This window comes from Thunnus albacares, chromosome 13 (genome assembly GCF_914725855.1).
Source record: "Thunnus albacares chromosome 13, fThuAlb1.1, whole genome shotgun sequence".
NCBI classification, from domain to species: domain Eukaryota; kingdom Metazoa; phylum Chordata; class Actinopteri; order Scombriformes; family Scombridae; genus Thunnus; species Thunnus albacares.
The window spans coordinates 1,924,598-1,952,584 of NC_058118.1; the positions used below are offsets into that span (position 1 = coordinate 1,924,598).

At 39.1% G+C, this 27,987-nt stretch overlaps 2 protein-coding genes across 4 annotated transcripts; one reads left to right on the forward strand and one right to left on the reverse strand.

Moving 5' to 3' along the window:
* Positions 1 to 11: 11 nt before the first annotated feature.
* jhy (junctional cadherin complex regulator) lies at positions 12 to 21,972 on the forward strand. Of its 3 annotated transcripts, none has more exons than XM_044371080.1 (9): positions 12 to 91; positions 1,492 to 1,928; positions 4,810 to 5,548; positions 9,333 to 9,428; positions 11,310 to 11,716; positions 12,115 to 12,403; positions 16,116 to 16,202; positions 18,033 to 18,155; positions 19,439 to 21,972. In XM_044371080.1, exons 2-9 carry the CDS (start codon positions 1,537 to 1,539, stop codon positions 19,637 to 19,639), a joined length of 2,334 nt encoding a protein of 777 aa, XP_044227015.1. In that variant the 5' UTR covers positions 12 to 91; positions 1,492 to 1,536; the 3' UTR covers positions 19,640 to 21,972. The 3 variants fall into 3 exon arrangements, with proteins under 3 accessions (XP_044227015.1, XP_044227014.1, XP_044227016.1); XM_044371079.1 differs by lacking the exon at positions 12 to 91 and adding an exon at positions 145 to 1,054; XM_044371081.1 differs by lacking the exon at positions 12 to 91 and adding an exon at positions 145 to 1,054 and having other exon boundaries at positions 18,048 to 18,155.
* Positions 21,973 to 24,244: 2,272 nt separating this feature from the next.
* bsx (brain-specific homeobox) lies at positions 24,245 to 26,387 on the reverse strand. Its single transcript, XM_044370907.1, has 3 exons — positions 26,022 to 26,387; positions 25,213 to 25,403; positions 24,245 to 24,700 (listed from the first exon to the last, which is right to left on the reverse strand). Exons 1-3 carry the CDS (start codon positions 26,266 to 26,268, stop codon positions 24,458 to 24,460), a joined length of 681 nt encoding a protein of 226 aa, XP_044226842.1. The 5' UTR covers positions 26,269 to 26,387; the 3' UTR covers positions 24,245 to 24,457.
* Between the last annotated feature and the right edge of the window lie 1,600 nt (positions 26,388 to 27,987).

The window sequence follows — 27,987 nt, forward strand, 5'->3', positions numbered from 1 at the left end:
AGTCGGAGCCTTTGTGAGGAACAGTGAAGGCAGCATGTGTGCGTCGCGGTTTCCATGGTTGCAGTGCAGAACATTACTGACAGGAAAACAGGTGAGTATCTGACCGAGTTCACTTAGCGGTATCATACTATCTGATGAATCTACACGACAGAGGCATATGTTTTATCGTCACTGTAAATACAAGACATGCAGTAGATATTTCCATGTGGTTTGAATAGTGTTTTATCTTTACCTCTTGGCAAACGTCGTTTGGCTGAAAACATGATAGCTGCAAAGCTAGCTGACAGCTTTTAAACTAACGTTACCGGTAATTAAGCGATAGGAAAATATACAAGACACAACTATTTACCGGTATACAACTGCTTTTCTGAAGTTTTCTTCAATTTGGAAATCTTAACTTGATTAAAAATGCAACTATATTTGTCTCTATTTGACTTGGCTGCGAGGCCAGTGGAGTGTTTTGCAAATGGATTAACGCTTTCATTTCCCTTAAATTTAGTCCACTAGAAATTAATCTATAATAATTACGTTCATAATCAGTTTTACTCACTGTTATCTCCCAACATCCAATTCGTGTATATATAATTTATTTCTACAAGTATGTGATGGAATGAAAGAAAAGTACTGTAATATGTATTTCTTGAGAACATCTTGTTTTTATTAAAGGGAAATACGTTTCCTCAAACGTCTTTTAGCTAATAGACCTTATGAAATGCAGGTGCAACTAATAACATTATTGATGGCTGCAGTCCATTGAGGTGTGTCATTCAGTTACCAGGCTGCATGCTGCCTCGCTGGTCTGACATCAGCCTAAATGAAAGTCAGCCATCATTGTTATTGGTTCCACCTGTGTACATGTCCACATGTCTGCTGTGATAAAAGGTCTCTTCATGCCTCCACTCATTCACTCACTGAGTTTCTCCAACTGGGTTGCTAAATTTGAATTGGCCAAGCAAGCGTTTGCATCATCCAAGCATTTCCTCTGTGATCTTCCAGTCTCATTATAGAATAATTTGTCAGAATGCCAACTAACATTTAGAGGCCAGGGTAAGAGGTGACTATAGGACCAATACTTCATACTTCATAATTCTGACACAGCTGCAGAAATTAAGCTGAATCTGAGGCAGGTTAAACGACTAACCTGGACATTATAAAGTGTATAGTGGATAAATCTATAGGACTGATGGTATTCTTCAACTTTTTTTACTTTTTTGACTTATCAGAAGCACCTTTTTAGGGGTCTAGGATTTAAAGCATATCAAAGTATGTAAAGTAGCAGATTTGATGCTCCTTGTCTTTGTCTACTCATTGACCAGACAGATATATATATATATATAGTTCAAAATGATACATGAATCTTAAATTGTATTTACTTTTACATCCTGCTGTCTATCTTGTACTATAAAGCAATCCTTTTCTGTTTGTTGATTAGTATTTGTAAATTACCACCCTGCTGTAACCCTCTCCTCTTATTATTCAACACCCGCATAGATGGTCAGATCTTTGTGAAGCAGACTGTCCACCTACAACACAAACATGGATAAAGAACTCAAACATGCAAAAATGTATCGAGTGTTGAAGATTGAGCAAGAGAAGCCTCCTTCTCAGAGACGAGCAGTCATGGCACCCCAGTGGGACGCTGTGGAGTCCGACACGGAGAGCTTGGCCCAGGAGAGAGCCTACCAACAGCAGCTACAAATACGTGTTGGCCGTCAGGATCTAAACAAATACATATTCCCTCAAAAGAGGAATACTGACATCTTACAGCAGGGAGATGGGGAGGATGAAGATGTAAGTGATGATGAAACTGAGGATTGTTTAGTTTATGATAGCTTGGAAGTAGCAGCACACCCCCACATCGAGAGAAACGCTACCCTTTTACAGACTGAATATCTGGATACACAAAGAGATGAAAGAGAGGGGATGAGGTAAGTAGCACAATTTCAATTTTATAGCAATTTATTGTTGAAATTGAGTAATGTTGTCCAGAGGAACATCAGGGCCAACCTGTAAAATCATTGCAGATATTGTACACATTCAGCCTCAGTTAGCTGTGGTCAGAGATGTGTTCTGTTGCACACTAAAGTACACCTAACAGTGATTTCAGGCTGTAATGAACACACCCTGAGTACACTTCTATATTATGTGGCAAAGTTAAAACTTCATTATTAAAGGGGTGCAATTATATGCACATTGCAAGGCTATTAAAAACAGCACCAATAGGAAAGGAGTAACCTCTATACACTTACTCCAAAGCCACAATCTTAGTTCAATTAGACAATGTTTCGATTCAAATCGTCAGGTCAAAAATGTTAAACAGTTAAAAACTTCAACCACACCAGCAAAACAAGGATCTGGGTTAGTGTTAAAAGATAAAGCTGGTCATATTATGTATATTTCTCAAGCCCACTGGTCCCTTCGAGATGTAAATCCTTAAAAACGGCTTACAAATATATACTTTCAGTTTTGAAAAAGGCTCAGTACTTTACTAAAACAGCTGGATACTGTGGTTTCAGCAGCAGATTTGGTCAACTCGTTGTTGGTTTGGTTCATTGTTTGGCTTTTTATGGGATTTGTATTTGTTGTTAATAAGAGAAATAGAATATCGCCAAACTTATACTTTAACTGACTCTAGAGTACATTTGACTAGAAGATCTTTCTCACTGAAGACATAATATTATACATGCTGGCTCACTGTCACACTGTCATGGCTTACTGGGACACTTGAACAGAGCGGTCTTTACCTGTGCTTTTTCTCATGTGATAAATCAAAATGACTGCTGGGAAATAGGACTATTCTGATCTAGAGTTATGCAGTCTGGCCAGTAGATGGCAGTCATTGATGATTGCTAATGACTGTTAAAACAGAACCTGCAGGCTTTAGGTCATAGTAAAAATAGTATTACAAACAACTATTTGTTACATTTTGATAAAAACAAAATTTAACATTGGGTGTTTATAGAGATATATAATGATATAAATGTATCATTGGTATCATTGGTTATGTAGCCTTGTGTATCACAATAATTCTACTAACGTGCCATTATATAAGCTTTTGAGATTTGTTCCTGACCTTGTTCAATTTGCCTATTGAACTGAACTGTCACTTTAACAGTCTGTGAAAAATTAATTAAAATTAAGCAGATAATAGTACTGATTAGATAGAATCTAACAGGGAGAATTGCAGCAACAATCAAACCTTTTACTTTTAAACAGCACATTGATGATAAAAGATAAATAGCCTTCATTCATCACTCAACAATGAAACAGTGTCAGTTATTTAATGAGATGCAGGCATTGATGGTACATTGCAGCAAGAATGGCCTAATTCAGGTGCTTCCAGAATAACAGCTTTCATTTGAGGGAAATTAGATTTTTGTTTTGTTTGGGTGGATCACAATAAGTGGTCACTCGTGGTCCATTAACAAGGATCATTGTTGCTGTAAAGGAGATCTCTCTTTCTGTCCTTTGAGCGAGCAGAGGTAGGCGTCTATGGTGAGGACAACACCACATCTGTTTTTGCACTCTTGTCGACTCATACTGTTGTTTCCTTCAGACACTGCCTGATAGTAATTTCCCTCCAAAATAGAAAGGAGGCATTGTTCATTTTCCTGTCATTAACCTGTGGAGATTGATGCCCACCAAGTGTGGGTCCGCTTCCAAAGTACATTGTTTCAGAGGAAAATGACCATGACATATTCTCACAAAAGGCTCTATTTCATAGAGCTGAGGCAGTGGACACAGTCCCAATTCCCATCATCATGTTCTCATAGTCCTCTCCACTGCCTCCTCAAAGTAGGTAAGCCTTTTCACACAATGCCATTGCATAGTTTACAAACCCAATGAGCATTCCTCATTCAAGCAAAAGATTCCTATTTAGGCAACTCCATTCATCCCTCTGCACTATATTTTATACCTATCTCACTCGAAATATTGCCAAAGCGTATTTGAGTACAGTCCGTATGTCCAGTTTTTTCATTTTCCCAGTTAGTGTTTGTCACAGTATTTCACTGGCTTTTGTATTTAGGGGTCTGTATCTCGGGCAGGAAATAATAGGCTGTGGTGTTTTGCCAGTGTTGGAGGCATCACGCCCAGCTGCATGTTGTCTATAATGCATTCTCTAACTTGTTTGAGTCTGAGTCATTAGAGAGACATCCCTTACCCTTTTGGCCTCATTGAAGTGAAGGGCCCTACACCTAGGCAACCCTCCCCCCGGACGCACAACATCACGGCAGGAGAATTAGGCTCCCCTCGTCCTCCCAGTAAGCACAACAAAGAGGCACTCTGCTATTTATTTTAATGAGATCTTTTCATCACCATCAGAAAGAGCATTTTAGCCTGCAATTTTCAAGCCATTTCATAAGCTGAAAATTGCCGTTTGTGAACCATTCCCCCGCTAGTAGCTCTCAAATACACTCTCATTAGTGAGCCTGGAGGTGAAAATATGAAAATTATCTGTAAATACAGGCTCATAATCCCCCTCATCTGTTTCAATTTCAAAAGTCTCTGATAAGGCCTAGCTGTCTTTGTTTGAGGACATCATCATTCTAATAACGGTGTAATGCCTCTTGTTCCTTTGACCTCTCAGCACAGGCCCATGTGGTGTCTGTAAGACTTTGAATATATAAATATCATTTAAAAAGTTGCTTACCAACAATTACATCTAATTTGAATAATAATATAATTAAAAACATACTATGTTTCTTATCTCAACAATAAAGCTATAATTTATTGATGCAAATATTAGTATCAGGCTAGTTGTACTTAACATATGAGATTAATTGCTGTTGTCTGTCTTTAACCTCACAGCCAGCTGCTCTCTGATGACGCCTATTCAGACCTGCGCTATGACCCTAACTGGAGGACCAACCTGAAGGGAGCTGACTGCTTTAATGAGAGTCCACGGAGCTCTGTCAAGGAATATTACCAAATCCCTAAAGACAACCCTAGCCAGTTAAGTGGTGACAGACAGGAACTGGTCATAAGAGGAGGATACAGATACATCTCCGACAGAAGTCCAGATGTTTCGGTGACTCCTCAAACGGCTGGCAATGAGTGTGACCAGCCGTACCGCCTACACCCACAAGACGGTCAGAATAGCCATCACAACTATGCTGTACAGCTTAAATCACCAGAAGCTGACCTTTTAGGGCCATCCAGCATTTTTACTAAAAATGAAAACCACAACACTTTACAGGGGGGATTCAAAGAGAAGCATCAGAATAGCTGTGACGAAGCTGGCGAAGATATTAGCAGATCTGTTGAGCTGACAGAGCACTTAGAGAATGTACATACAATGTACATCCAAGAATTTCAGACCTACTACGAGCATGAACTGAGACGCACACAAGGAGGACCCATTCAAACACAGCAAATGAGCACATCCACACTGAAGAGTCCTAAGATTTTATCGAACAAAAAGCCAGAAAGACTGAAAGAGGACATAGTGGAACGCAACAAATTAACCCTGGGGCGCCACACATCCAAACGTGGCTCCTATGTGAGGGTGCATGCACTTAAACAGGAGATGCCTCACAATTTGAATAAGGTGTGTATAGCAACCTATAACTTCTGCTTATGATGAACATCAGCTCTGTACACTGAGGCAAGCCCTCTCTTTAAAAGAAACAGGCTGCAGTTACAGAAACAGACACCAGGAGCTGCACTAGCACTGATTATGACTCTTGGGCTGCTCAGCTATTGTTACACACTGTTTTGGATTGGCATTATATGGCATGATCCACAAAAATTTCAGATTAGGTTATGTAGGTTTGACTGGGCCAGACAAGTGTGAATATTAAAATAAAACATAGGATATAATTTTTTAAAATTCCAGTTTAAACTTTGTCAGTTTACTTTTTTTGTGAATCGTTTGGTAACACCCTTTGGCCTTACTTACATTGTTTGGTGATGGACAGATTTTCTATATCAACTGAATCCACTGGCCTCTGTGAATGATCCCTTATTGTATAGTTGAGGTTATTTATTTTGAAAATTGAACAAAGTAGTGTAGATTCTGGTTGTAGTTATGATTGACAGGTGTTACTGAACAGCTACTTGCAGCTTATTGGTGTTATGTATTTAGGTATGTAAGTATAGCTTTTGTAGTATTAGTATGTGATAATAATAGTAATGACAGTGCTGTGGTATGTTTTGCAATGGTTGAATTGAGTGAACCTTGAATATATTCACTAACAGTATTAAGATGTTTCAAACACAGGTCAGTTCTGGGGCACAACATGTGATACTCTTGTTTGTTTATATTTTTTAAGAGATCTGTATTTGCTGTGCACTCAGGTGACAAGAAAAGTAGCCAAGTGTCAGTATATTTACTTTTGAAGGCTTAGTCTAATCTTGGAGTGACTATTAATGTGCAGTAGCTTGAATGCAGCTTTTCTCATGAGGCCAAGATTATTTGTGTCTTTTTTCCCCTCTGCATCAGCCAAGCTTATGCTCATTTAGTAGTATTATTGGTATCTATATGCCTCTTATTGTCATCTCAGACAACTACCAAGAGAATATCCTATGATGCTTGCTCTGACCCAGTCTGGGAAATTAATTTGGCAGAGGAGCATAGCTGTTTTCATCTGCCTTCTCCTCCATCATATGAAAAGAGCCATGTCTGGCTATGCAGTGCTTATTATGACTTGATGTGTACAACAAGAACATCAGAGACGCATGGTTACCAATAGGCTCTTAGACATCCCTGCACCTGGCACAGTGGCATAATTGGTCGGGATGGCCCGCATTCCCCATTTGTTGGGCCACAAGACTGTTTGCTGGCTATAATACCCCCAACCTTGTTCACCCATCTGAGCCCCAGCCCTCTACAATGTCTCATATCATCACCATTTACATAGTCAAGAGCCGTTAGCTTTGTGCAATGGTAAACAGAGCCAGAGCCTTTCCCTCTCCTGAACCCTTGTGTTTTGTCATTTTCCCTCTGAATTCGCTTATTAGTTTTCCATTGCCCTGTCTCCCCAAAGACGTGTCTTACTTAATGGGGGACATAGGGCATAAAAGAAGGGGGCACCAATTTGCATGTAGTCTATTTCCTGTCTCATCATAGGATTAATCTATGAATTGGGTGTGTTATGGAAACATTATAACATATCAAAAAAGCCATTCAGAGACAAGCTTAAAGCAAAGTCATTTTAAACCAAATTTTAGAAATAGGTTCGATGTAAATTGTAAACTGTAGTTCATTGCAGCATTGTTATCAACATGCTTACACACTAAAACAGAATGAACATATGAAATTTGTACAAAGTCGGATGGTTCATTCTTCATTTGCTGACATGTGAACATGAGCAGCCTTCTCAGAAACAAAAGATCCAGGACTCTTTAGAAGCCATCTTCACAACATCTAATGTTTGACTTGCATCATTGAATAATTATTGAATAAGAGACTGAGTTAAGTGATTCTGTGGCAAATGCTCTAAGTAAATTTTGTTTAATCATTAAATGCACATTGAAATCAAATGCACAAACTGGGTCTACAGAGTCTCAGTTTGTAGTTATGTTAAGACAACATCCTCTGGTTATGTTCCCTACCCAGACTGGAGTTTTGTTCTGTGACCTCTTGTTTTGGAATAGAGTTCTTTATTTTCACAAACACTGAATGAAATATTGAAGATGAAAGAAGTAACATATGAGAATTTTGTTAACTTCTACCTTCAGTATTAGATTTTTGCAAAACGTAATATTGAAGGTCACAGAGAGAGAGGCATCTTAAAAAGCCAAAAGCAACTTTTCATAATTAGAATGACCACACATCTTTTATCACATAGCTTGCTCTGCTCCTTCCCACGCCTCCTGATCCGTAGCTCCTTGAAGAAGATAGCAACACTCCTTGTACAAAACGCATCAGTTTCACCAATCAATATGAACCCAGACAAGCCAGTTGTTACAGGGCTCTTTTAAAAGACCCTATTTGGTCTTTTGAAGAAAACGGCCATCTGAAGGCAACTTGTCATAATTAGACGTGTTATTAAATGTACACAATTTCCTAATGCAGCAAATGTTTAGCCCGGCCAAGTGGCAGAGTGGCGGTAGCAATGATTGGCTTCATTGGGCTTTGGGCCTCCTTTGATAAAGACAGAAGTAGCAGATCAATCTTCTGCTATTGCACTCAGCCCTCAGAGTCCCTTCTCCTCTTGCAGGCCCTCACTTCAAAGCCAGGGGAACATAATGTACAATCTTTTAATAGCTTTAGACCAAAGCTCTGGGGAGCTCTCTGCCACTGTATACCCTGCCTCAGTCTAAACACCTAATCAAGATTACCTGGGCTGGCCACAATAGCAGCTAAATGCAATTCAAGATCCACAGCCCCTTTGAAGTCTTCATTGCGAAAAGCAGATGTTTCCCGGGTACAGGAGGTAATACAGCTAGCTGCAATTGCCAGACTTTGTTGTGACATCGTCTTGCAGAGAAGCAATTACGGGCCTCCCAATTTAGTAGAAAAGATATTACACAGCTTACCATGCTCAAAATGCAATACAGGCTTGATCATTTGCTCCAACTGATTGGGATTTTTATAATGGGTGACAAAAGGCAGGGGGAATGGGTAAAGGTGAGAGGCGCAAAGTGTTTGTGTGTGTGTGTGAGTGAGTGTGTATACTGCCAGACAGTAGTCACTCACACCTGCTCCTGATCTTCAAACAACTGCTGTGGCAGCGCTGTCCTCGTTGATCATCTGTAACAGCACCCAAATGTCTAAAAGTCTCTGTCGTTTCAAAACGATTCCCCTAATCGGTTCCTGAGTTCATGTAGGTGTTGGTTCAGTTAATTACAAAAAGTATAAAAATCAGCTTGAGACAAGCTTACACATGGAAAGAGCATAAGATCTGGGACAGTGTTCTCTCAGCATCACAGCAGCTTCTCAGCCTATTAGATGCAATCAGAAACACACTTATTGATGGATATGTTACAACTGGATCCACTCATTCCTTGTGACCTTCACCTATTCAAGCCCACAGAATTAGTGGCATTCAGCAAACAAGTCTTCAGCCTGTCAATACCATCGATCCACTCAGATGGTCCTCTGCCGCTGAGGGGAGTCCTGAAGTTAACCAAATGATTTTCATTACAGCATTAACAGAACATAGTTCCATGCCACAAATGGGTGCATTAGGAACAACTGAAACAGTAAATTGATGTAATATGACATGGTCAAAGAAGACAGACATTGATAGTAACGGATGCAGTATTGATATACTTGAGTAGGTATACATGTGTTGGTTTTAATGAGCTTTAGTAAAGATGTAAAGGCAGAAAAACTATAAAGGACCTTTGTTTCAACAATCTTCTGCTTTCTCATGCTCATTCTAAAGGTGCATGAAACTCTTGAGGAGACAGCTACTGCGGAGAGTCAAGAGGACAGTTCAGACCCAGAGCTGAGGTGGCTCCAGAAAACACAACAGCTGAGGGTAGGACCCCCCTATTCTTTTCACTTGGTTGACACTGTCAGCCCAAACAATAGATTGTAAATATCCAGTAAAATCTAGTTTGTTTTGTAGTACTATATGTACGGAAGCTCCATTTCCCAAATTCCTGCAAGGGCCACCTATCAGCTGCACAGTAAGGACACTATCACCCTGGCTTTTAATAGTCTGTTGGGAATGTGGACACAATCACTGATGGCGTTGTTGCAGCAGCGCTCACCAGAGAGTGAGTGTTGGAGTGAAAAAAGGACAGGATTGGAGAAGCATTATTATTTTGAGCACTTGAGCGACCACCTTAACGCTGCCAAGCAGGGGAGTATAAATATTTTCCCAGTGGAATGAGCAAAGCTGGTGTATTCTAAATCAGCGGCATTAGATGCATGAGACACATGCTCATAGGCCTCCCGCTAAATAATTCGGTCAGATCATACAAAGAAGAGCGCCAGCCCTTCTTACACTTGGGAAAGAATTGTGTCTCTTATTCAGAGCTCATGTTCATCTGTTGTTTTTGTGGAGTAAATGGGAAGATTTAGAGGTGATGCTTTGTGCTCCATACCACCATCAGATATAGGCCAAGCTATAATTTGCAAGTTAGAATATCTCACAGTAATACAGAGTTAAAAATATAAACATGCACAGAAGCAGTCTTTGAATATGATAGTGGAAAAAAAATCAGTGGTGGAAGAAATACCCAGATCATTTACTTAAGTAAAAATACCAATACAGCAATGTAGAAATACTCCATTACAAGTAAAAGTCCTGCATGAAAAATCCCTCTAGGGAAAGTATGCAAGTATAAGCAGTAAAATGTAGCTAAAGTATTGCAGTAAAAGTAGTGATTTGGTCCCTCTGAGTGATATATTATTATATATGACATCATTAGATTATTAATAGTGAAGCATCAGTGTTAGAGCAGCATGTTACTGTTGTAGATGCTGGAGATGTTTGAACTACTTTATATACAGTTAGCTAGTTCAGTCCAGTGGTTCCCAATCTAGGGGTCGGGCCCCTCCAAAGTGTCAACAGATAAATCTCCCATGAATGGTGAAAAGAAAGAAGAAAAAACAAAGTTCTGATACACAAATCTGTTTTCAGTTTTTCTCTAATCTTTGATTTTTGGTGCAATATTGGCTCATTTGAACTTAAATTGAAATTAAACCACATGAGAAGTTTAGAAGGAAAAATCACTATTTGGTGGAGCTGTTAACAACTCATAGACATGTGAAATGTGACCCCGACTACACACTGCTTTTTGTAAGACGTCAAAATCCAAAAAGGTTGGAAACCACTGGTTTCATCTTTAACAATGTGTTGTATTTTAAAAGCTTGTTATATTATCCATTGTGTCAAATCTTCATCTGAAAAGTAACTAAAGCTGTCAAATAAATGTAGTGGAGTAGAAAGTATAATATTTCCCTCTGAAATGTAGTGAAAGTATAAAGTAGCATCAAATGGAAATACTCAAGTAAAGTGCAAGTACCTCAAAATTGTACTTCAGTACATTGCTTGAGTAAATGTACTTAGTTACTTTTCATTTAGACCCATATTTAGAGGTTGTTTGCTGGCATTAAAACACAGTATTTCATTTGAGTATGATTCTGACCAATTATAAGGCCTTGTCAGTCATCTGTACTTTGTGTGTACTTTGCACCTGGTGTTTTTTTTTAGGTATGGAGGTTTTTGTGGAAAATGATTTTATATGCTCAGATTTTGCTGCATGTTTGGGTTTTGTGAATTAACACTCCTGCACACTGAGTAGATTTCCTTTAAATCGACCCTGTCTATATCAGTACCCCTTATTGCTTTGACATCCCTCATCAGTGAAAAAATGTTATCCTCAAACTGTTAATCCGACTGTCACCCCAGGTCACCCAGATCAGTAAAGGAAAGAAAGCCCAGCGGAAGGAAAACCCCAGCCCCTCTCAACAGCAGTGGCCCCATGCCCCAGGGGTCAAAGCTGAGAGGAGAGACTGTCTGAGCTCCCCATTAGCAAGACCAGCCGCTGTAACACAGCCAAAACCTCAGAAGACAACCTCATCACAGCCTTTGCCTCCCACTATCCACCTCAACATCAACCTGAACACTTTATCCCAGCTCCGTCCATTACTCCAACAGAAGGCCCATGATGCCATCATGAATTTAGCATCTCTTCATGGGCGTCCCCATTGGAGCCCCGGATCTGAAGTTCAGTTTGGCACCCACATGTGCCAGGAAGGACTACATACAGAACTTTACCACAGAAACCAGGAGAATAGCCCTGAACAATGGCAAAGGTGAACCATTTATCCAGTTTTTTTACTGACCAAAGAGGAGAAAGATATTACATTTTAAGGATCTCATTGCAAAAATTGGATCACTGCAGCAGTATTATAATAATACTAGCAGTCAGAAAGAAAAAAATAGAGCAAATAGAATTAGAGAAAAACAAAATACTGGACACTCTAGAGCAATCGAACACAACAGTGAAATAATATGACTGCATATTTTTGGTCTGTGTAAAATGATAGCAGTAGGATAAGAGACAAAAAAACTGTCTGATACAGAATATAAATATTAATGAACATATAGTCATATGTATCGAAATATGTAAAAAAAATAATATGATTTTTTTCTTGTACTCTATCATCATGGACCCTCTCATTATTTATCCACCAATAATTCTGTGTTTCAGTACAACTGCATTAAAGTGGCCATTATCCTGTGAAGGAGAGGACCAGAAGTGGAGCTCAAATAAGCCATTTCCACAAAACCTCCCCAGGGCACCCACCAGCACTTGGTCACAGGGTTCAGGCTCCTACACAGTGCTGCCCCCCATAGGAAAGCAAGTAATGGAAAAAGAGCATGAGATGTGCCCTGATCAGAGTGCGAACACAACCTATCCCATCCATACAAGCAGCTCTGATGGCTACCTGGTGCAGATGGAGAAACAGAAGCAGCTGAGGACGAGAGTCACTTACAAGGTTGGTGGGCCTGTAAGCTTAATGTGTGTCCCTGAAAGGAGGGATACTGAGTGTTGACATGGTTTTGTTCTGCTGTAGTACAATTACATTTGTGCTTCATCAGCGTAGTATTGTATTTCTGAAAAAATGTATATGTCTGCAGTGCCATCTAATCTAGGATGCCACACAGATAAAAAAAACTCCACTCAGTATTTGTTTGGAATAATATACACTGTGAGCACACCTGGTGTCATTCATGCATTAGATGTGCTCACAATTATTGTACATGTCATACAATGTCTATAGAGTGGCTGGCACTGATCTTAATGAAAAGATGTGGTCCCAAATCACCATTAAAACATGTTCTGTATTTTATCTAATAGTGGCCGGTTGTCAATTAAAAGCCAGGTCTCTGATAATGGCCAGGGGTGTGGTCGACACAAACAAATAAAAGCTGGCCCCATAAAACAGGCTGGGTAAACAATAATAAGTCATTGTTGGATGTTTACATTTTTCAAAATAAAGGACCAAAGTATTATTTTTTACCTTTCTTTTTTTCTGCTCTACCTAAAATGTACCAAACTGTGACCCCAAAGCCGAACTGTGAATTTTGTGTACTGTTACACCTAATAGAAGCCTGCTTATAATGAAAGCCTGGTATTCAGTTGAGGTAAATAAAGGCCCTGGCCATTATTTGAGGAAATACAGTACTCCCATCATGAACAAATACTGCCATTATGCAGCCCCTCTTGGTGGTTGTAGACCTAAATGGTGACAGATATTTTAATGTCACATCATGATATGTTAATGTCATGTCACAGAGAAAAGTTCAGTAATTTCGTTTTGCTTCTGAGTGATAACCATGTATACATAAAAACTTCAACTGTTTAAACAGGGTTCAAAGGTCACAAAACTCACTTAACACATACTAAAGGATCACTTTCAAGTTAGTAAAATAAGAACACATTATGCAGTTTCACCCAACAAAAGTGACACATGAATTCTTAAATTGAGTGGCATTCCCCTTTAATCCCCACGTACACGAGAGGTTACACAAATAAATGCCCCTTTGAAGTCCTAAATAATCCCCTCAGCTGTCTCCATGCAGGGCCTGCTTAATCCAGCAGGAGTGTTCTGGTGACTAAGGGCACAAAACATCAGGTTAATTGTCTAGCTCCGCTAAGATACACTTAATTGCTATAAGATGATGACTATATAAATCACAGAGCTGCAGGCTCTGAAAAGCCATTTGAAGATGTGTTAGAGGATAAGGTGATTAGATGGGAGAGAGTCTGTGAAGCGCAGGGCCACTAAAGATGCATTTGCATTTAATGATTTGGCTGTTGTTTCTTTCTCCCTCTCCTTAGCTGTGCAGGTGGGTCCTGAGTAGAAAGTGACTCAACCAACAAGTTTAAGTGGAGTACAAACAAACTTAAAAATATTGATATTTTTAACATAGCATTGTGGCCTTGCTATATGATGTGATGTCTGTGTGTTGAGACTCCTAGCCTCACCTGATAGTAACAACTCTGCACACAGCAGCAAATGATACACTACACACCTAAAACATCACCAACATCATTAGGAAACCAACTGTAGGCGAACAGGGAAATTCAGGCATGAACACAGATTGATTAAATGTATAATATATCCTATTTATTGTTACATCAATGTGAAAAATAAAAACAGTACAGTACACTTTTAATACCAACTAACAATTGAGTTAGGTGGACTCAAGAAAGACTAGAAAGTATGATTAAGTGCTTAGGGTTGTACTCATGTGGGAGCCCTCACATAGTCCTCCTGTGGTGCCCACCATTCCTCACCCCTTGACCTCACATCTTTCCCACCATGTTAGCCATCATGTCTGACGAGATTACAGGCTCAATTTGTAAAGCAGTCTGGCTGCAGTGCCTGGGCATGAAAGCAGATGAGTGTGACTTCGGGGTTGGGGAGAGAAGGCTTGAAAAGAAAAGTACCCTGTTGTGTTCATGCGTGATGGCTAAAGCAAACTGAAATCCTCCTTCCAAAAAGCAGCCAGTACAATCTGGAATGATTAGCTCCCTTTTGTCTGAGGCATCTTGTGGATTGTATGCACCCATGTACACATGGTCTCACACACGCGCACACGCATACACACACACACACATACACACACACACACAGGTTTACCTAAGTCACTTTTGGGGTATTTACATAGACTTGCATCAATTTCCTGGAGACTTACCCAAACCATAACCATTAATTGCCTAACCATAACCCTAACCTTAACCACTGACCCAAAAATCAGTGACTCAGCCTGTCCCTACACACACACACACACACACACCATCATCATCATAGTCATCATCATCATCACCAGCATCTGCGAAGGAACAGGTATACATCTCTCTCTGTCTTTGCCCGTATCACTTGTGTCACTTCAACTTCAGCTCACGATCAATGTCCCTATGAAGAGCACTTAATAAGGAAACTATGTATGTCATGCACTATATGGTGCCAGCTTACATACTGTTTGTACTGTATATACAGTTACTGTCGTGTTACTGAATCTTCCTAGGAAAAAATGTACGCACAAAGTATGCACAAACTAATGTAAAGTAGTATAAAGTTTCTGGTTCATTTGGAATCACCTGGGTAATTAGCATGACCATTGACAGCCACTATGGCATAGCAGACAAAAAGAGCACCACACCACAGAGACACAAATTTATCAAAATCTACAAGGAAAAATGTCATCATACTGAACATGTTTGACAGAGAGATGATCTACGAAACTGCAGTGCACAAGCAAGGATCATGCATATTATCACTACAGCCATGCTATGTCTCTGTGGGCACTGTGGTGCTTTGAGTTAAATAACCAACATGCTCATAGTGACAATGTTAACATGCAGTTTAGCAGGTTTACTGTGTTCACCATCTTAGTTTAGCCTATTAGCATTAAGATTAGCTAATTAGCACCAAATACATAGTACAGCTGATTGTCCAACATTGCCACACTGCTAGTATGGCTAAAACATGAACAGTCACCGAGTGTGTCTTTGTGTGTCTCTGAGCATGAAAAAAAATCAAGTTTTATCATGTCAAGAACTCTCAAGTAGATGCACATTAGGTCACTGTGCCCAGTATGATCTATGTATTTTTTCCCAAATGAATGCCATCCAAGACTTTTAATTTTGTTAGATATTACCCCATACACAGTTACATACACAGTATGTCCTAACATATCAGCAAATCTTTGAATTGTTTAGCACTTTCTGCTACCTTCTTAGTGCAGTGGCGTCCACTAAATATGTTTTGATTTATGAGTTTTTGTATGTTTCTGCAAGCTAGTGAGAGGGCCAAACAAGAAGGAAAGAGTGTTACAAAAAGTTTGGTGAAGACAGTGTCACTCACATTGAGGCTCTGTCTTGCTGTGTTGTCTGCGAGGCGTTTGTCTATGTTTTGGTGTATTATAAGTGACTTTATCTCTCAACAGATGTACTGTGTGTTATGCATGATTTGAATGCAATTTAATGAGAGACAAAATGGATCAAAATTGCAGTTTGGAATTTATTGTTTTGCCATTGTACTATTTCAACATCCATCAAAACAAATTGAGTTCAGTTTAACAGAAGTCCATTTCAAATTAAGTAATCAAAAGTGTCACTTGATGTTTGAATGCACAAATAGGATCCAGCTATTGCAACTTTCAAAATATCAACCCCCTCCCTCTCCCTCTCCCTCTCAGGCATACAGTGTAAAAGACTACAAGCAGCTGATGCCGGTCGTGACTCTGCAAGGCCTGGGTCCCGACTACACAGCCCTTGAAAAGACAGTAAGTATCAACCTGCTGACCCTTAGATCTACACCACCAGTTATTTATCCAGAAACTAGATGGATTCACTTGTTGGATAACGCACCAGCAGGCCAGTCATTTTCTTCTTTACTGAGCTAACCAACACGGCTGTGAATTGTGAATGTTTTTCAAGATCAAATATATTTATTACTTTATTTTTCCCCAAATTTGTTTTGGACTCCATACTGTAGTTCCACAATAGATTAACAAATATATTGTACTGGTGAATACAACTCGGTTATACTGCTCTTGGAGGATGATACCATATCCTTCAGTGTAATTACTGATAGCTCAGACTTGTTGTGTTTTCCCTCAAATTGTATTCTTGTTGTTCACCTCACACTGGGATCCTAAATATCCAGTACAAACTCAAAGGGGACCATAATGACCAGTTGATCAGATATGTGGAATATGATCAGACAGCAATATTAGAAACAATCCCAGGGTTTCCCATAGTTGTCAAGTGTATAAATAATTGCATTCAATAAATATAGATCCAATTAAACTGCAACATCTTGAAGATGGATGATGCTGAGTGGCTTTTTATCATAAAAAGGTCAATATTGGGCCAATATGTTGACAAACTGAAAAATCATGTAATTAACCCTTTTCCTAAGTGATAAACAGAGATTAAAAATGGTAAATTGGTCATGCTAAGCCACATCGACATGTACACACACAAATAGACACATAGCCAGTATTGCATTTTGCTCTAATGGGTATTTGGGTATTTCTTCACTTGGCAGCCCATCTTATACTTTCCAAACTCTCCTCTTATTCCTAACATGTGTAGAAAGGTGTAGATCAATTTTCCCCTCAGAAATGTTTCTCTTGACAAACATTAAATAAGATCAAAACAGAATGCTCAAACAAACTGTAGTATTGATTAAGAGGGAGAGCGAGATAGAACAAAGTGGAGTCACTCTCCATTCCCACTGAGCAGAGAGAAGCTAACAAGGCACACATCTGCGCCTGTAGCTTCCATGTCGGCTGTCTGCTGATTTTCCATGCATTTATCTTATGATGAATTACAGAGCTTTTTACCAATATGAGGCAGAAATCAATCTGTCGACTACAGTATGTAGCATCCAGATTTTTCTGCTTTCTATATTTGAGAGCCTCCCTGGCCTTTAATTTTTTTTCCAGCAAAAAGAGAGATGATGATTTAGAACGCAATACAAAAGCTGCCCTATATACCAGGATGTTATATTAATTTGCTGATGGGCAATAACAGTTATAAGGAGTGACTCATACAGGCAAAGAATGTCATTATTATTAGTTTTGGCAAACATTATTAGCTGTCTTTCAGTCGGTCTCCTGTGCCTAAATCCTGATGTCCACTAGTGTCATTGCGTATCCACTGACCCTTTTCCAGTTGTCCAAGTTCAAAGGCTCCCATGCTGTTCCACAGATAAAATTACATTTACAAAGCAAATGAAAGTACCCCTAAGAAGTTAAGTGCTCTTTGTACTTTGATATATCTTTTGTTAATCTCCCCGTTGTAAAAAGTGAGCATGTTTGGCCAATTTACCCTAGATTGAGCCCTGTGCATCTCCAAGGCCAAGCCTATTAGTGAATGATATGTGTAAATGTTGATAGGCCCGCTGAATGGCTCGCTGTGTTTGGTTTTGTTGGGCTGCGTGGAGAGGCTCGGCCGAGGGGATACACAAAGAGAAGGGCCTTAAGGGAGAAATGGCTCAGTTAATTAAACCCCCTTTTATAATCTGCCTCTGTTTCTCTCTCTCTCTCTCTCTCTCCTTCTCTTCTCTCTCACTCCCTCTTTCACTCTTTCACCATCATCATGCTGAGAAAATGAAACAACAGAAGCTGTATTCAAATGTGATCCGCGAGCAGAACAAAAAGATAAGTAGGATTCCCTTTCTACCGGCCAAGGACCCGGAAGGCAATGACAAGAAAGTTCCCAGGATGAAGGTGTGTGTGTGTGTGTGTCCTTTGTGTGTGTGTGTACATGTGTGAACCCTAACACATGTCTCTTTTAGAACAGCCATTTGTGATTGTGGTTGTTTGACAGAGACAAGTTGTGACCAAACAAACTGACAAAGAAAGAGTATGAGATTAGGGAGACTACATGGTTCCAGCCTGGTACCTGTGACACACTGTCTTTACAAGGGCAGTCTGTTTGTGAGTCATCTGCATTCACTAAGCAGAACATTGTTGATCCTGGATAACTGATTTCACATGGCTGGTAAGAAAAACATGATATTTAATTGGGGTAAAATATGTGGACAAAACAAAAATATTATTGCCAACATTTTTTAACTGCTAGCTTAGATTATTAGATTGTTAATGGCAAGAAAAGGTATAATTTAACAATTATGCTCTTGCTGTATGTGTATTTTATAATAAACTAGTATTATGGATGAATTTGAGCAACGTAAAGCATTACAACAATTTGAAGTAAGTAATCTGTTTATTCTGCAGAGACAGAAAGGAGTACTGCAGAAAAAGTGCTGTGCCTAATAAACCTAAACGTCCAAAAACCTAAAGCCTTGAAGAAAATAGTGCTCGATAAAAATCTATGTGACTGAAACAGAATATTCTTTTTTTTTTTACTTATCATTTTTCATCAATAGGACACCGAGTGCATACTTTTATTTATACAGTCATTTTTTATTCATAAGGTCGCCTCATGCTTTGATTGAATTCAGTAGCAATACACTTAACAGTCACTGTCAGGAATACAATGAAATAATTTCACCAACATTAAAATGAAACATAATTTTCATTAGCAATAACTATATCAGCCGTGGTCAGCTGCGGTCAACTTGCCACCTGCTACTTGTTAGAATTTTATTTTATGTTCATGTCAGGATCATGTGGAAGTGATGTCATCTTTCAAGACAGTTGATTGGTTAGAAGGTCGACTGTTTACACATTTTGATTCAATCTTCTGAACTTCAGCAGCTTCAGTGCAGGTTCAGCCAGGCAGTGTAGGTTACCATGGTGACCTACCTTATTTTAAACAGAGCCAGTGTTCTGAGACCAAAAAGCTACGAATCCTGTTCCTTTGGTAGTCCACTAATCTCACTTTGTGAGACAGCACCAGTGTTTCAAGTCATGTTTTTAAATGTATCACAAAATGAAAGTTATGCTGTCAGCAATTTATTTTTTATTGTTTTTGAATGCAGCTTGTACACAGTAATTAGTAAGTACATCAACATACATTGATCTCTCTCACTCTCCTTCAATTTTAGGCCTTGGAATATGCCAAGACTATAGCCAAACCGCCTCAACCAAAGCTGAGACAGAAACACCAGTCTGAAGGCTTCACTGAGCACACTCCTTGCTTGGAGGGCTTGGACGTGGCCCAGCTGGCCAGGCTGGAACTCCTTGGAAAACGGCATGAAGAAGAAAAGCAGGCTGTGGCACTCTTCAGAAAAATGCACGCTGTCTGAGGCAAGATGCAATTCACAGAAGCAGTCCATGTAACCCATGATGTTCTAGATATCTGTTCTCCAAGATGTGGGACACGACATGCTGCCTCATTAAATTTGCTATGCTTATTATCACATCAAAAAATCCTTATGATATACGAGAAGATTGGCGTTCTCAAACAGTGACTGCTTTGCTTTTTGTATGTCATCGGGTATGATTTCATAAGAAATTAATTTGATTCCTTTTCTGATGCTCACTGCTACTGTTCACTCAGCACATACAGACCTAAAACTTGCAAACCTTTTGGACTTGGCACATGGTGGAAAGAGTGAAAGCCTTTTTTCCAAAAACACAAAGGTATACTCTATAACAGGAAGTTATAGTAACATTGTTTAAAGGAAATTTGGTTTTAGCTTTGAACACCAGCAGTAACTCTGCTGCTGAGTTGAGATAGGGACCACTAATCACTCTGGATTTATGTGGTGGTTAGGGTAACTGTATCAAGATATTACATTTAATATAATATATTTTGATCTTAAAAAACTATACAAATGCCACTTATTGCAAAATATAAACTGTAATTATACACACTGTTTCCTTGTATGGAGGTTAGAGATATTAGCTTGTGAGCACTTCTGTAAATCAAAGAAAACATTCTGGCTGCCTCTTTTATGCTGGTCAGGGTATTTTCAGTGCCTAAGCATAATATGGCAAGCCAAGTGCATATCTGATGTTGCACTGTAACAAAACTCAGGTTAGCCACTGGACAATGATTCCTTGTTTCTGTAAATGTTTGGTTTGGACCACATGAGTGTTTTTTTATCCACGGATGTCTGATAGAAATCAGTGTACCCTCTGTGATGTCACCAGTAGGTTTACAAGGGTCTTTTGATGCTTGGATTTGGGATTGGTGTTCACTGAAATCTTGGCAGCTACTGGACCTTCGTTTGAGGCTTCCCTCAAATCAAAATCTGGATTTTGGTTTGGAATTTTGGAATGGAACTAAGTCTAAAAAAAAAAAAGTAAGACTTCTTGGAACCAGCATCTATTGACTGTTAAAGGACTGCATCACAGGGCACTTATTCATTGGTTTCACCACTCAGCTGTAGTTTAGAGCTCAATAGAGCTATAGATAATTGTAGCAGCATGGTATCACTAACAGATATGCTATGCATGATCAAATCAAAGTCAAGTCAAGTCACATTTATTTATATAGCACATTTCATTCATACATCAGGCAGTGTTGCGCTTTTACTCCGTAAGTAATCATGTTGACATTCTCTCACTCACTGTGAGTCTTAGTGAAACCCTCATCTCTGTGGCTGTTGTCCGACCTCGTGTATTACATCCAACTTATCATTTTTAACAAAATACAACATGAATGTTGACGTGAAGCTCAAAATTGCAGGTCAGTCTTAATTGTTGTAATGATATATTTAGCCCATGGTAATCTTTTTTTTTTTTTAATCCACATTTTCATTGTGTTGAACACACACTCTTTGCTGCTGGTTTCATTTTTTTCATTCCTCCGTTTCTCTGGTTTCCAGTGTAGAAAATCCTGCTCGGATACAGGATGACACTTTGAAGCTCACCTGATCTGGTCCCAGTCCTACTTTTTGTAGTCATGTTCTAAATAGTAACTCCTCCCTAACACGAAACACTCTCAAGCAGCTCATTTTACTAATTGAACCCTCAGATCATTATCAAAGCACTATTTACCTCTGTGCAATATTTTAATTAGATTATAGTCTCTATTTAACCCATCATGGACTCTTTGAAGCTCTGTGTTTTTAGTGTTAAGTCCTCAGATGCGCGGCTGGAAACAAATGACGGAGCCCTTTTTAATTTAATGAGAAACGCTGCCTATCCACACTGAGTCTCTTTGCATCTTTTTTTTGGTCCCACCTACTCGTTTTTTGCCATTGAAATCCAGTTAATTGAAGGAGTCTTTCACCGCTATACATGAAGGGGGCCAAATTAGCATCCCTTTCTGCCCATTGGGAAGCTAAGGCAGACGTGGATGCTTTGATGTGAGAAGCACGCTTTCAGTAGGCGGCAGGCTTCCTGCAAATGAGCTGATGGCCCTGCTATTAGGCCCAAATGCAGATGCGTCCATGTGTTGCAAAACGCTTAATCTTTTAATTGATCACCTTCTGCATGGCCTATTCTCCACATAGTTTTTTTCCCTGCTGCCTGTTAATCAGAATCACATTTTGAAGATGACATGAATTGCTTTTTAAAAGGCAGGATAGCATGAAGGACAAGAGAGGATTGCATGTTCTTTTGCAAATACACACTGAGAGATGCTGCTTGTGGTTAAAAAAAAAAAAAAAAAAAAAAAAAAGATAATTAGGTTAGTAAACTATTTGTTGTCTATCACCATATTGTTGTTCTGTATTAGAAAATAAATAATTACTATGTAAATAAATAATAATTATTACTATGAATCTGCTTCCTACAGTCTTTACATGGCAACTTTGTCTGCAGACCAGAGGACATACACTGAAGTATGGTAAAGTGTAGTTTATGTTAGTTGTGAGACACTGTATGCTGCAGCATGGACTATAATATTAAAATACACTTCATCAGTGAAACAATGAAATGACACTTAAATATCACAAAGGGGTTTTTTTAATGTTTTTTTTTACACTCATCATATTGATTAGGAAACAAGTAATACTGCTGCTGTAAACTCCAGCTCCAAATGATAAACTTGTCAAATTATACAAACATGTACAGGAAAAACCCCTGGAGAAAGAGATGATTGGCTAAATTCAATCAAGTGTTCGTTGAGGATAAAAATGCCAAAATGTGTTGTAAAAATCATGTTGAATCTTTTTCCTGAATTGATTTTTTATGTGTGTGTGTGTGTTTTGCTCCTTGCTTTCCCACAACAATGCTCAAAAAGCTGTCTCTTAACAGTAGCAGAATCAATGTGTAATAAATATGTGCTCATTCCTGCAACACCAAATTGAGACTACTGCCGATTTTGTTTTAAATACTCAATATTTCCACGGTGATACTCTACCCTGAGCACAGTGGATATAATAATGTTGGCACATAAGAGTCTAAAATACATTTGATTTTATTTCTCGACATGTTAAATTCTCATGATTTCTGATGAAAATAATATTTTAGGTTAAATAGATATGATCATATAAATTCATTAACAGTGGTATTCACCATACTGACTCAAAACAAATGATGACACATTTTCACGATTGAGATGGAATCAGAGTTATCGTTCTCATGTCAGTGTGAGCCTGCAGCACCAAAATGTTTTACAAACTTGGAGTCATTCTCTGAATTTTCAGACAATTTAGTGGCAGAAACACATGACTACCATGAGCAGAGCTGTGACATTTAGAATTCTGCTTTAGTCGATTTATTCTGAAACATTCCATTTTTTTTTTTTTATGGTCAGAACATACTGTAGATATTTTCATCTGTTGTCATGAGCAGTTTATCCATCAAGCCTTTTACCACAGTGAAGAATTGCTCTATTAATTCATGAGCCATAAATAGGATTCATTGTGCCACACTCTTATTCACACATATTCTTAGCAATGCACTGACACAAACATATGCAACAAAATGTATTCACCTTTCCTCTGTCTTCATGCTCTGCATAGAATTCATTTGCTCCAGATACAATCTGCATTTTTTGTAATGAATCATCGTCATTTAAAAAATGAGTTTAGAAATGAACATAGACCATTGAAGCTACTTGACTTTTGGAGGTTAATATTTAGAGGAGAATACATAAAATACTTTTCTGACATGAGTAAGCATTTGTACTCTGAGGAGCTGCTGACTCTTTGTAATTTCTTACTGTCAGTCTTTTGCGTTTCTGTTTGTTGGCTTAAAGCACAGCAGGCTGCAGGCCACCATGCGGGAAGCCCAGTAAAGAACAAGCTGCCCCCCCCCCCTCATTCAAAACTGAGCTCCATGCTGTGGAGACTGGTTCCTAATACAAGCGCATACAACAGCACAGGAGAGAGCCGTTTGAACTCACTTGAACACCTGACCACATACGCATGTGCAGCTTAAATAATAATACTACATTAACGTCCATGTATGTGGTTATTTTATTCTCTAAATCATTGCTGCTCAGCTGGAAACGTCAACGACAAAATCAAACTAGCGTTTCGGTAGGAATAAAATATAAAAGGTGAAACAGAATAAATGGAGCCGAGTTTCGATTCATTATTTATATAACATATATATATATTCACAGACAAAAAAAAACAAATGCCAGCCACTGAAGAACAGTGTATTAGACCAAAAAAAAAAAGATTTATAAAACTTCCAACAACATGGACAAACTGCAGATAAAATATCAAAAGTAGGCAAATTGAAAAAAAGATAAAAAAGAGTAGCATGGAAAATTTCGATTGGGATAAAAGTGCAAAAGGATGGGGTAGCATGCGTCTATAATACATATGCTTATTAATCATCATCTGTACTGTACAGGCTGTCCGTCAGGAAAGACAAGACATGAGAGGAACATTTCAAAATAAACTAATGTCTTGACTTTTTAAAGCAATAATGATAATAATAGCAATATTAGACTAATAATAATAATAATAATAATAATAATAATAATAATAATAGCGTGATATATGTTTCGTCTGACACGAAAATGTTCATAGATGATAAGGGGCAATTGTAAAAAAAAAAAAAAAACCCAATAGGCCCACTTTGCATGTTTGAATAAATATCAACATTGTATTTTTTAAAACAGTAACTTATATATCTGTAATGGAAGGAGAGAAAGTGTTATCTACAGTACATTTACAGTGCGTAAGTCGCTGCTTATAAAACAGCTCTGCAGCCTACTATAGTAGATGATCCGGGGAGCAAATGTCATCCTCGATATCCACGTCGTCGTCGTTTTCCTCCAGCAGGTACGAGTCCGGCTGCAGCGCGTGTTTCAGCTCCTCCGCGCTCTTGTCGTTCAGTTCGCTCTCGCTCGAGTTGTCCGCGGATCTCTCCAACTCCCCGGGTGTCTTCCGCTCGTCCTGCGCTTTCCTCAGCTGCTTCTTATGCTTCATCCGCCGGTTCTGAAACCACGTTTTCACCTGCACAGTGGTGCATGGGGCAAGGTAAGAAAATATGTGGATTACAAAGAGGCCTGCAATCTAAAGGAATCACTTAATCTACACATGTAAAGCCAAAAAATATATGTTTTAAATTATTTTGGCCTTTTATATATGGTGCAGTAAGAGTTTAGATTTATTATAGATTTAGTACTCTACAAGAACGATTTGTATATTTTGAAATGCAAATTATTACCTTAAAGTTTATTTTGGATTAAAGAAGGCTTTCAGCTCAGAGTAAGGCTACACATAAATTCTTCAGTTGTGAATTACATATAGACTATACACTTATTGGATTGCGCGATAATTGGGAGATTTATTTATTTTTGTGAATGGGTTTGTTTGTTTCCGATGTTTAATCGCCAGTCTGTAGATGATAAATAAATACACCACCTCCAGGCCCTTGAGCAGACTGCCTTGCACTCCTACAGTTCCTGCTCTAACTGTAGTGTGTGTGTGTGTGTGTGTGTGTGTGTGTGTGTGTGTGTGTGTACCTGCGTCTCGGACAGGCTGAGCGCTGTAGCCAGCTCCACTCTCTCCGGCGTGGAGAGGTACCTCTGGATTTCAAACCTCTTTTCCAGGCCGGATAATTGCGAGTCAGAGAAAACAGTCCGGGCCTTCCTGCGTCTGCAGTGCTTCCCCGGTAACTCTGCGTGGTGCTGGAACAAGGCCGGCATCTGCATCCCTACAGGTGAGAGGAAACCGTCAAAAAATCTCCAAATACAAGTTCAACCAAGTGATGATTTCTATTTTGATAAATTGTAATTAACATGATGCTTATGTAAAAAAAAGACTCATTTTTACAGGATAATCCAAAAAAATATTGCTTTTCCTTTTTCTTTTTTTCTTTTTTTTAAGGCGGACAAATAATATAATGATAGATAATAAAAATGTAATGAAGTAAAAGATAAATTGATACAGTCCTGAAAAAATAAGCCCATAAATAAATAACAACCATAACTTGTTATGATTTCCTGAGATGCTCAACACATATTCATTACGCATTTTGTATGTAATAAGATTTATTTCAACCCGTCCGCTACTGTAAATGACTATATGTCCCCAAACTCATGAGCATAAATCCATAGATACTAAGTACTGACAATGGTCTTTCAATTTAAATAGCCTGAGCGTGTATTTTTCAAATAAAGCGCTTACAGCTTCTGACATAATGCCTGACTGTATGAAGACTCCAGCATCATCATCAGATACATTCTTTCTGTCCAGTTATCAGCTCTGACAGAAGTTTCCTTGACAATGAAGGCCTCCTCCTCCTCTGCCTCACTGGTTCTCTTGTGCTTACCAGATGTGAAGAAGTACTGGTGATGCTCTGGCTTGTGGAGAGGATGGTGCGGATGTGGCGCCAGTATTGGCGTTGGCATCAGTGGGTATCCATACTCCAGGATGGGCATCCGGGAGGCCAGCGAGCTGCAGAACGGCGATGGAATGACCTCTCTCAGCGGCTTAGGTTTGTGCAATAAGATGTCCTCAATAAAAAACGACGTCGACCTCTGCGTGGGAGCCGCAGACGCGTAGTTGTTCATACTCATGATGTTAGTTAGTTTGGGTGTTATTTTCCTGCCTTAAACCTGCACCAGCATCTGCTCCTTCCCACAAGTCTCCCAGGCTTAAATGCAGCCCCTGTGTGTGATCCGTGAATGGCACTACGTCGAGCATCACATTCATGTCAGTGGGAGGGCAGATTCCCAACAAGTATTTATTCGGACAGAGTAGCGGATTGGGGAAATTGATTTGCGCATCAGCCAATTAGAGCGCTGGCTGGGCGGGGGGGGAGATGTGAGGGGCCAGTTATCCATTCTGATTGGCTTAGACGCGTTCGAAGCTGGTGAAAAAAGCAGATTCCAGATAAGCAGCGCACCTGCGACCGCATCACGGTTCATTAGAATAGCAACCCAAAACCCAACCGAGTATCATCATAGAGGTGCTTATGTGGTCGCTTAGCAACCACGCAGCTTTAGCCAGGTTCACGAGCACTAAGGCCTCGTGGAGAATTGTTCTTTATTTAGTCTAAATATGACTATAGTTTGTAAAACAAAACAAACAAAAAAGTTTTCTAAATGTAAAATGTTAAATGTAATGAATTGGGATTACAGAGGATATGCTATGCTATGATGGAATCTATGGTCCTATTAAGTATTTAGAGTGAGGTCCGTTAGTATCTAGTAGTCAGTGGTCAGGTGGTGCAGGCGGGCGCTCGCCATGGTGCTGAAAAATTCTGCTTCAATCTCTGTGGTATTTTTTCTGTTTACTTTATTGGAAGGGACATCTAAGATGTATGCGTACTGGTAACTTAAACACAATATTTGAAAATTGATATTAATGCCAGAGGATTTATAGTATCCCCATCTGAAACATTGAAATATTTCTACAGTAGTTTATAGGTCGCCTTTACCCTATTACAACCCTGTCTCCTAGAAATGATCTTTATACACTACTAAACTCTTTTCCCTATTACGTTGTGCTGGCAAACGTAAAACGCTGCCTTGGTTACCTGTTCAGTAGTGAGATAAAAGTGACTTTGTCCTACAGAAAAATATATCTTTTATATGTGTCGGTGGGGAAATGAACTGTGAGTTGCTGGTAGAACACATATGTGCACATATGTATGTCACACATGGTTTATAGCCTAAAATTATGCTTTATTTCTTTTGGCATGACTGTGATTTTTCTATAATAATTTGATGCATGAAATTCAGTGATTGTATGATTATTTCTGTGATCATTGGTATGTTTCTATAATGACTTTCAATAAGTCATCCGTGCCGATAAGAGACTTTGATACCTAGAACTTTAGATTGGCTTGGCATGGAACTTGAACATGCGACCACATTCACTGTTTTTAATTGTTCTGGAAATTCACTTGAATAACTTCTGCACTTCCTTCATGTTAGTAGTTTTTGAATCAAGTGATGTAGCCTGTGTCACAGGAGGATTAGGCTGCTACAGGTCTGTCAAGTAATTCCGCCCAAATTGGCTGTAATTGTCGGTATTAAAATCTGGGAGAGTACAAGTGCCGCTCCTGTGCCCATTTGCGAAAGAAAGCGGTGCGCTATAATTTGTTGATATGGTGTTGTCATCACATTTCCAATCAGGCCGGTTAATGTGAAAGTGTCTTAATGTAGGCAGAATTCACGCTGCAATGCTATTAGGCAATTAAGGGAGATGTTAGAGCGGAAGTTGTAATCCTTGGGCTGGAGGACAGGATTTCCATTTGATCACATGGAGAAAGAACAAATTAATTACTGGGA

What these genes read in the sequence shown, in the direction of transcription:
- jhy (XM_044371080.1), top strand. Translation starts at nt 1,537, where the DNA reads ATGGATAAAGAACTCAAACATGCAAAAATGTATCGAGTGTTGAAGATT. An exon ending in AGCCCTGAACAATGGCAAAG is followed by an intron (nt 11,717 to 12,114) that starts GTGAACCATTTA and finishes TCTGTGTTTCAG; the next exon opens with TACAACTGCATTAAAGTGGC. An exon ending in GGACGAGAGTCACTTACAAG is followed by an intron (nt 12,404 to 16,115) that starts GTTGGTGGGCCT and finishes TCTCCCTCTCAG; the next exon opens with GCATACAGTGTAAAAGACTA.
- bsx (XM_044370907.1), bottom strand. Translation starts at nt 26,268, where the DNA reads ATGAGTATGAACAACTACGCGTCTGCGGCTCCCACGCAGAGGTCGACG. An exon ending in CCAGTACTTCTTCACATCTG is followed by an intron (nt 25,404 to 26,021) that starts GTAAGCACAAGA and finishes TCTCACCTGTAG; the next exon opens with GGATGCAGATGCCGGCCTTG. An exon ending in TCAGCCTGTCCGAGACGCAG is followed by an intron (nt 24,701 to 25,212) that starts GTACACACACAC and finishes ACCACTGTGCAG; the next exon opens with GTGAAAACGTGGTTTCAGAA.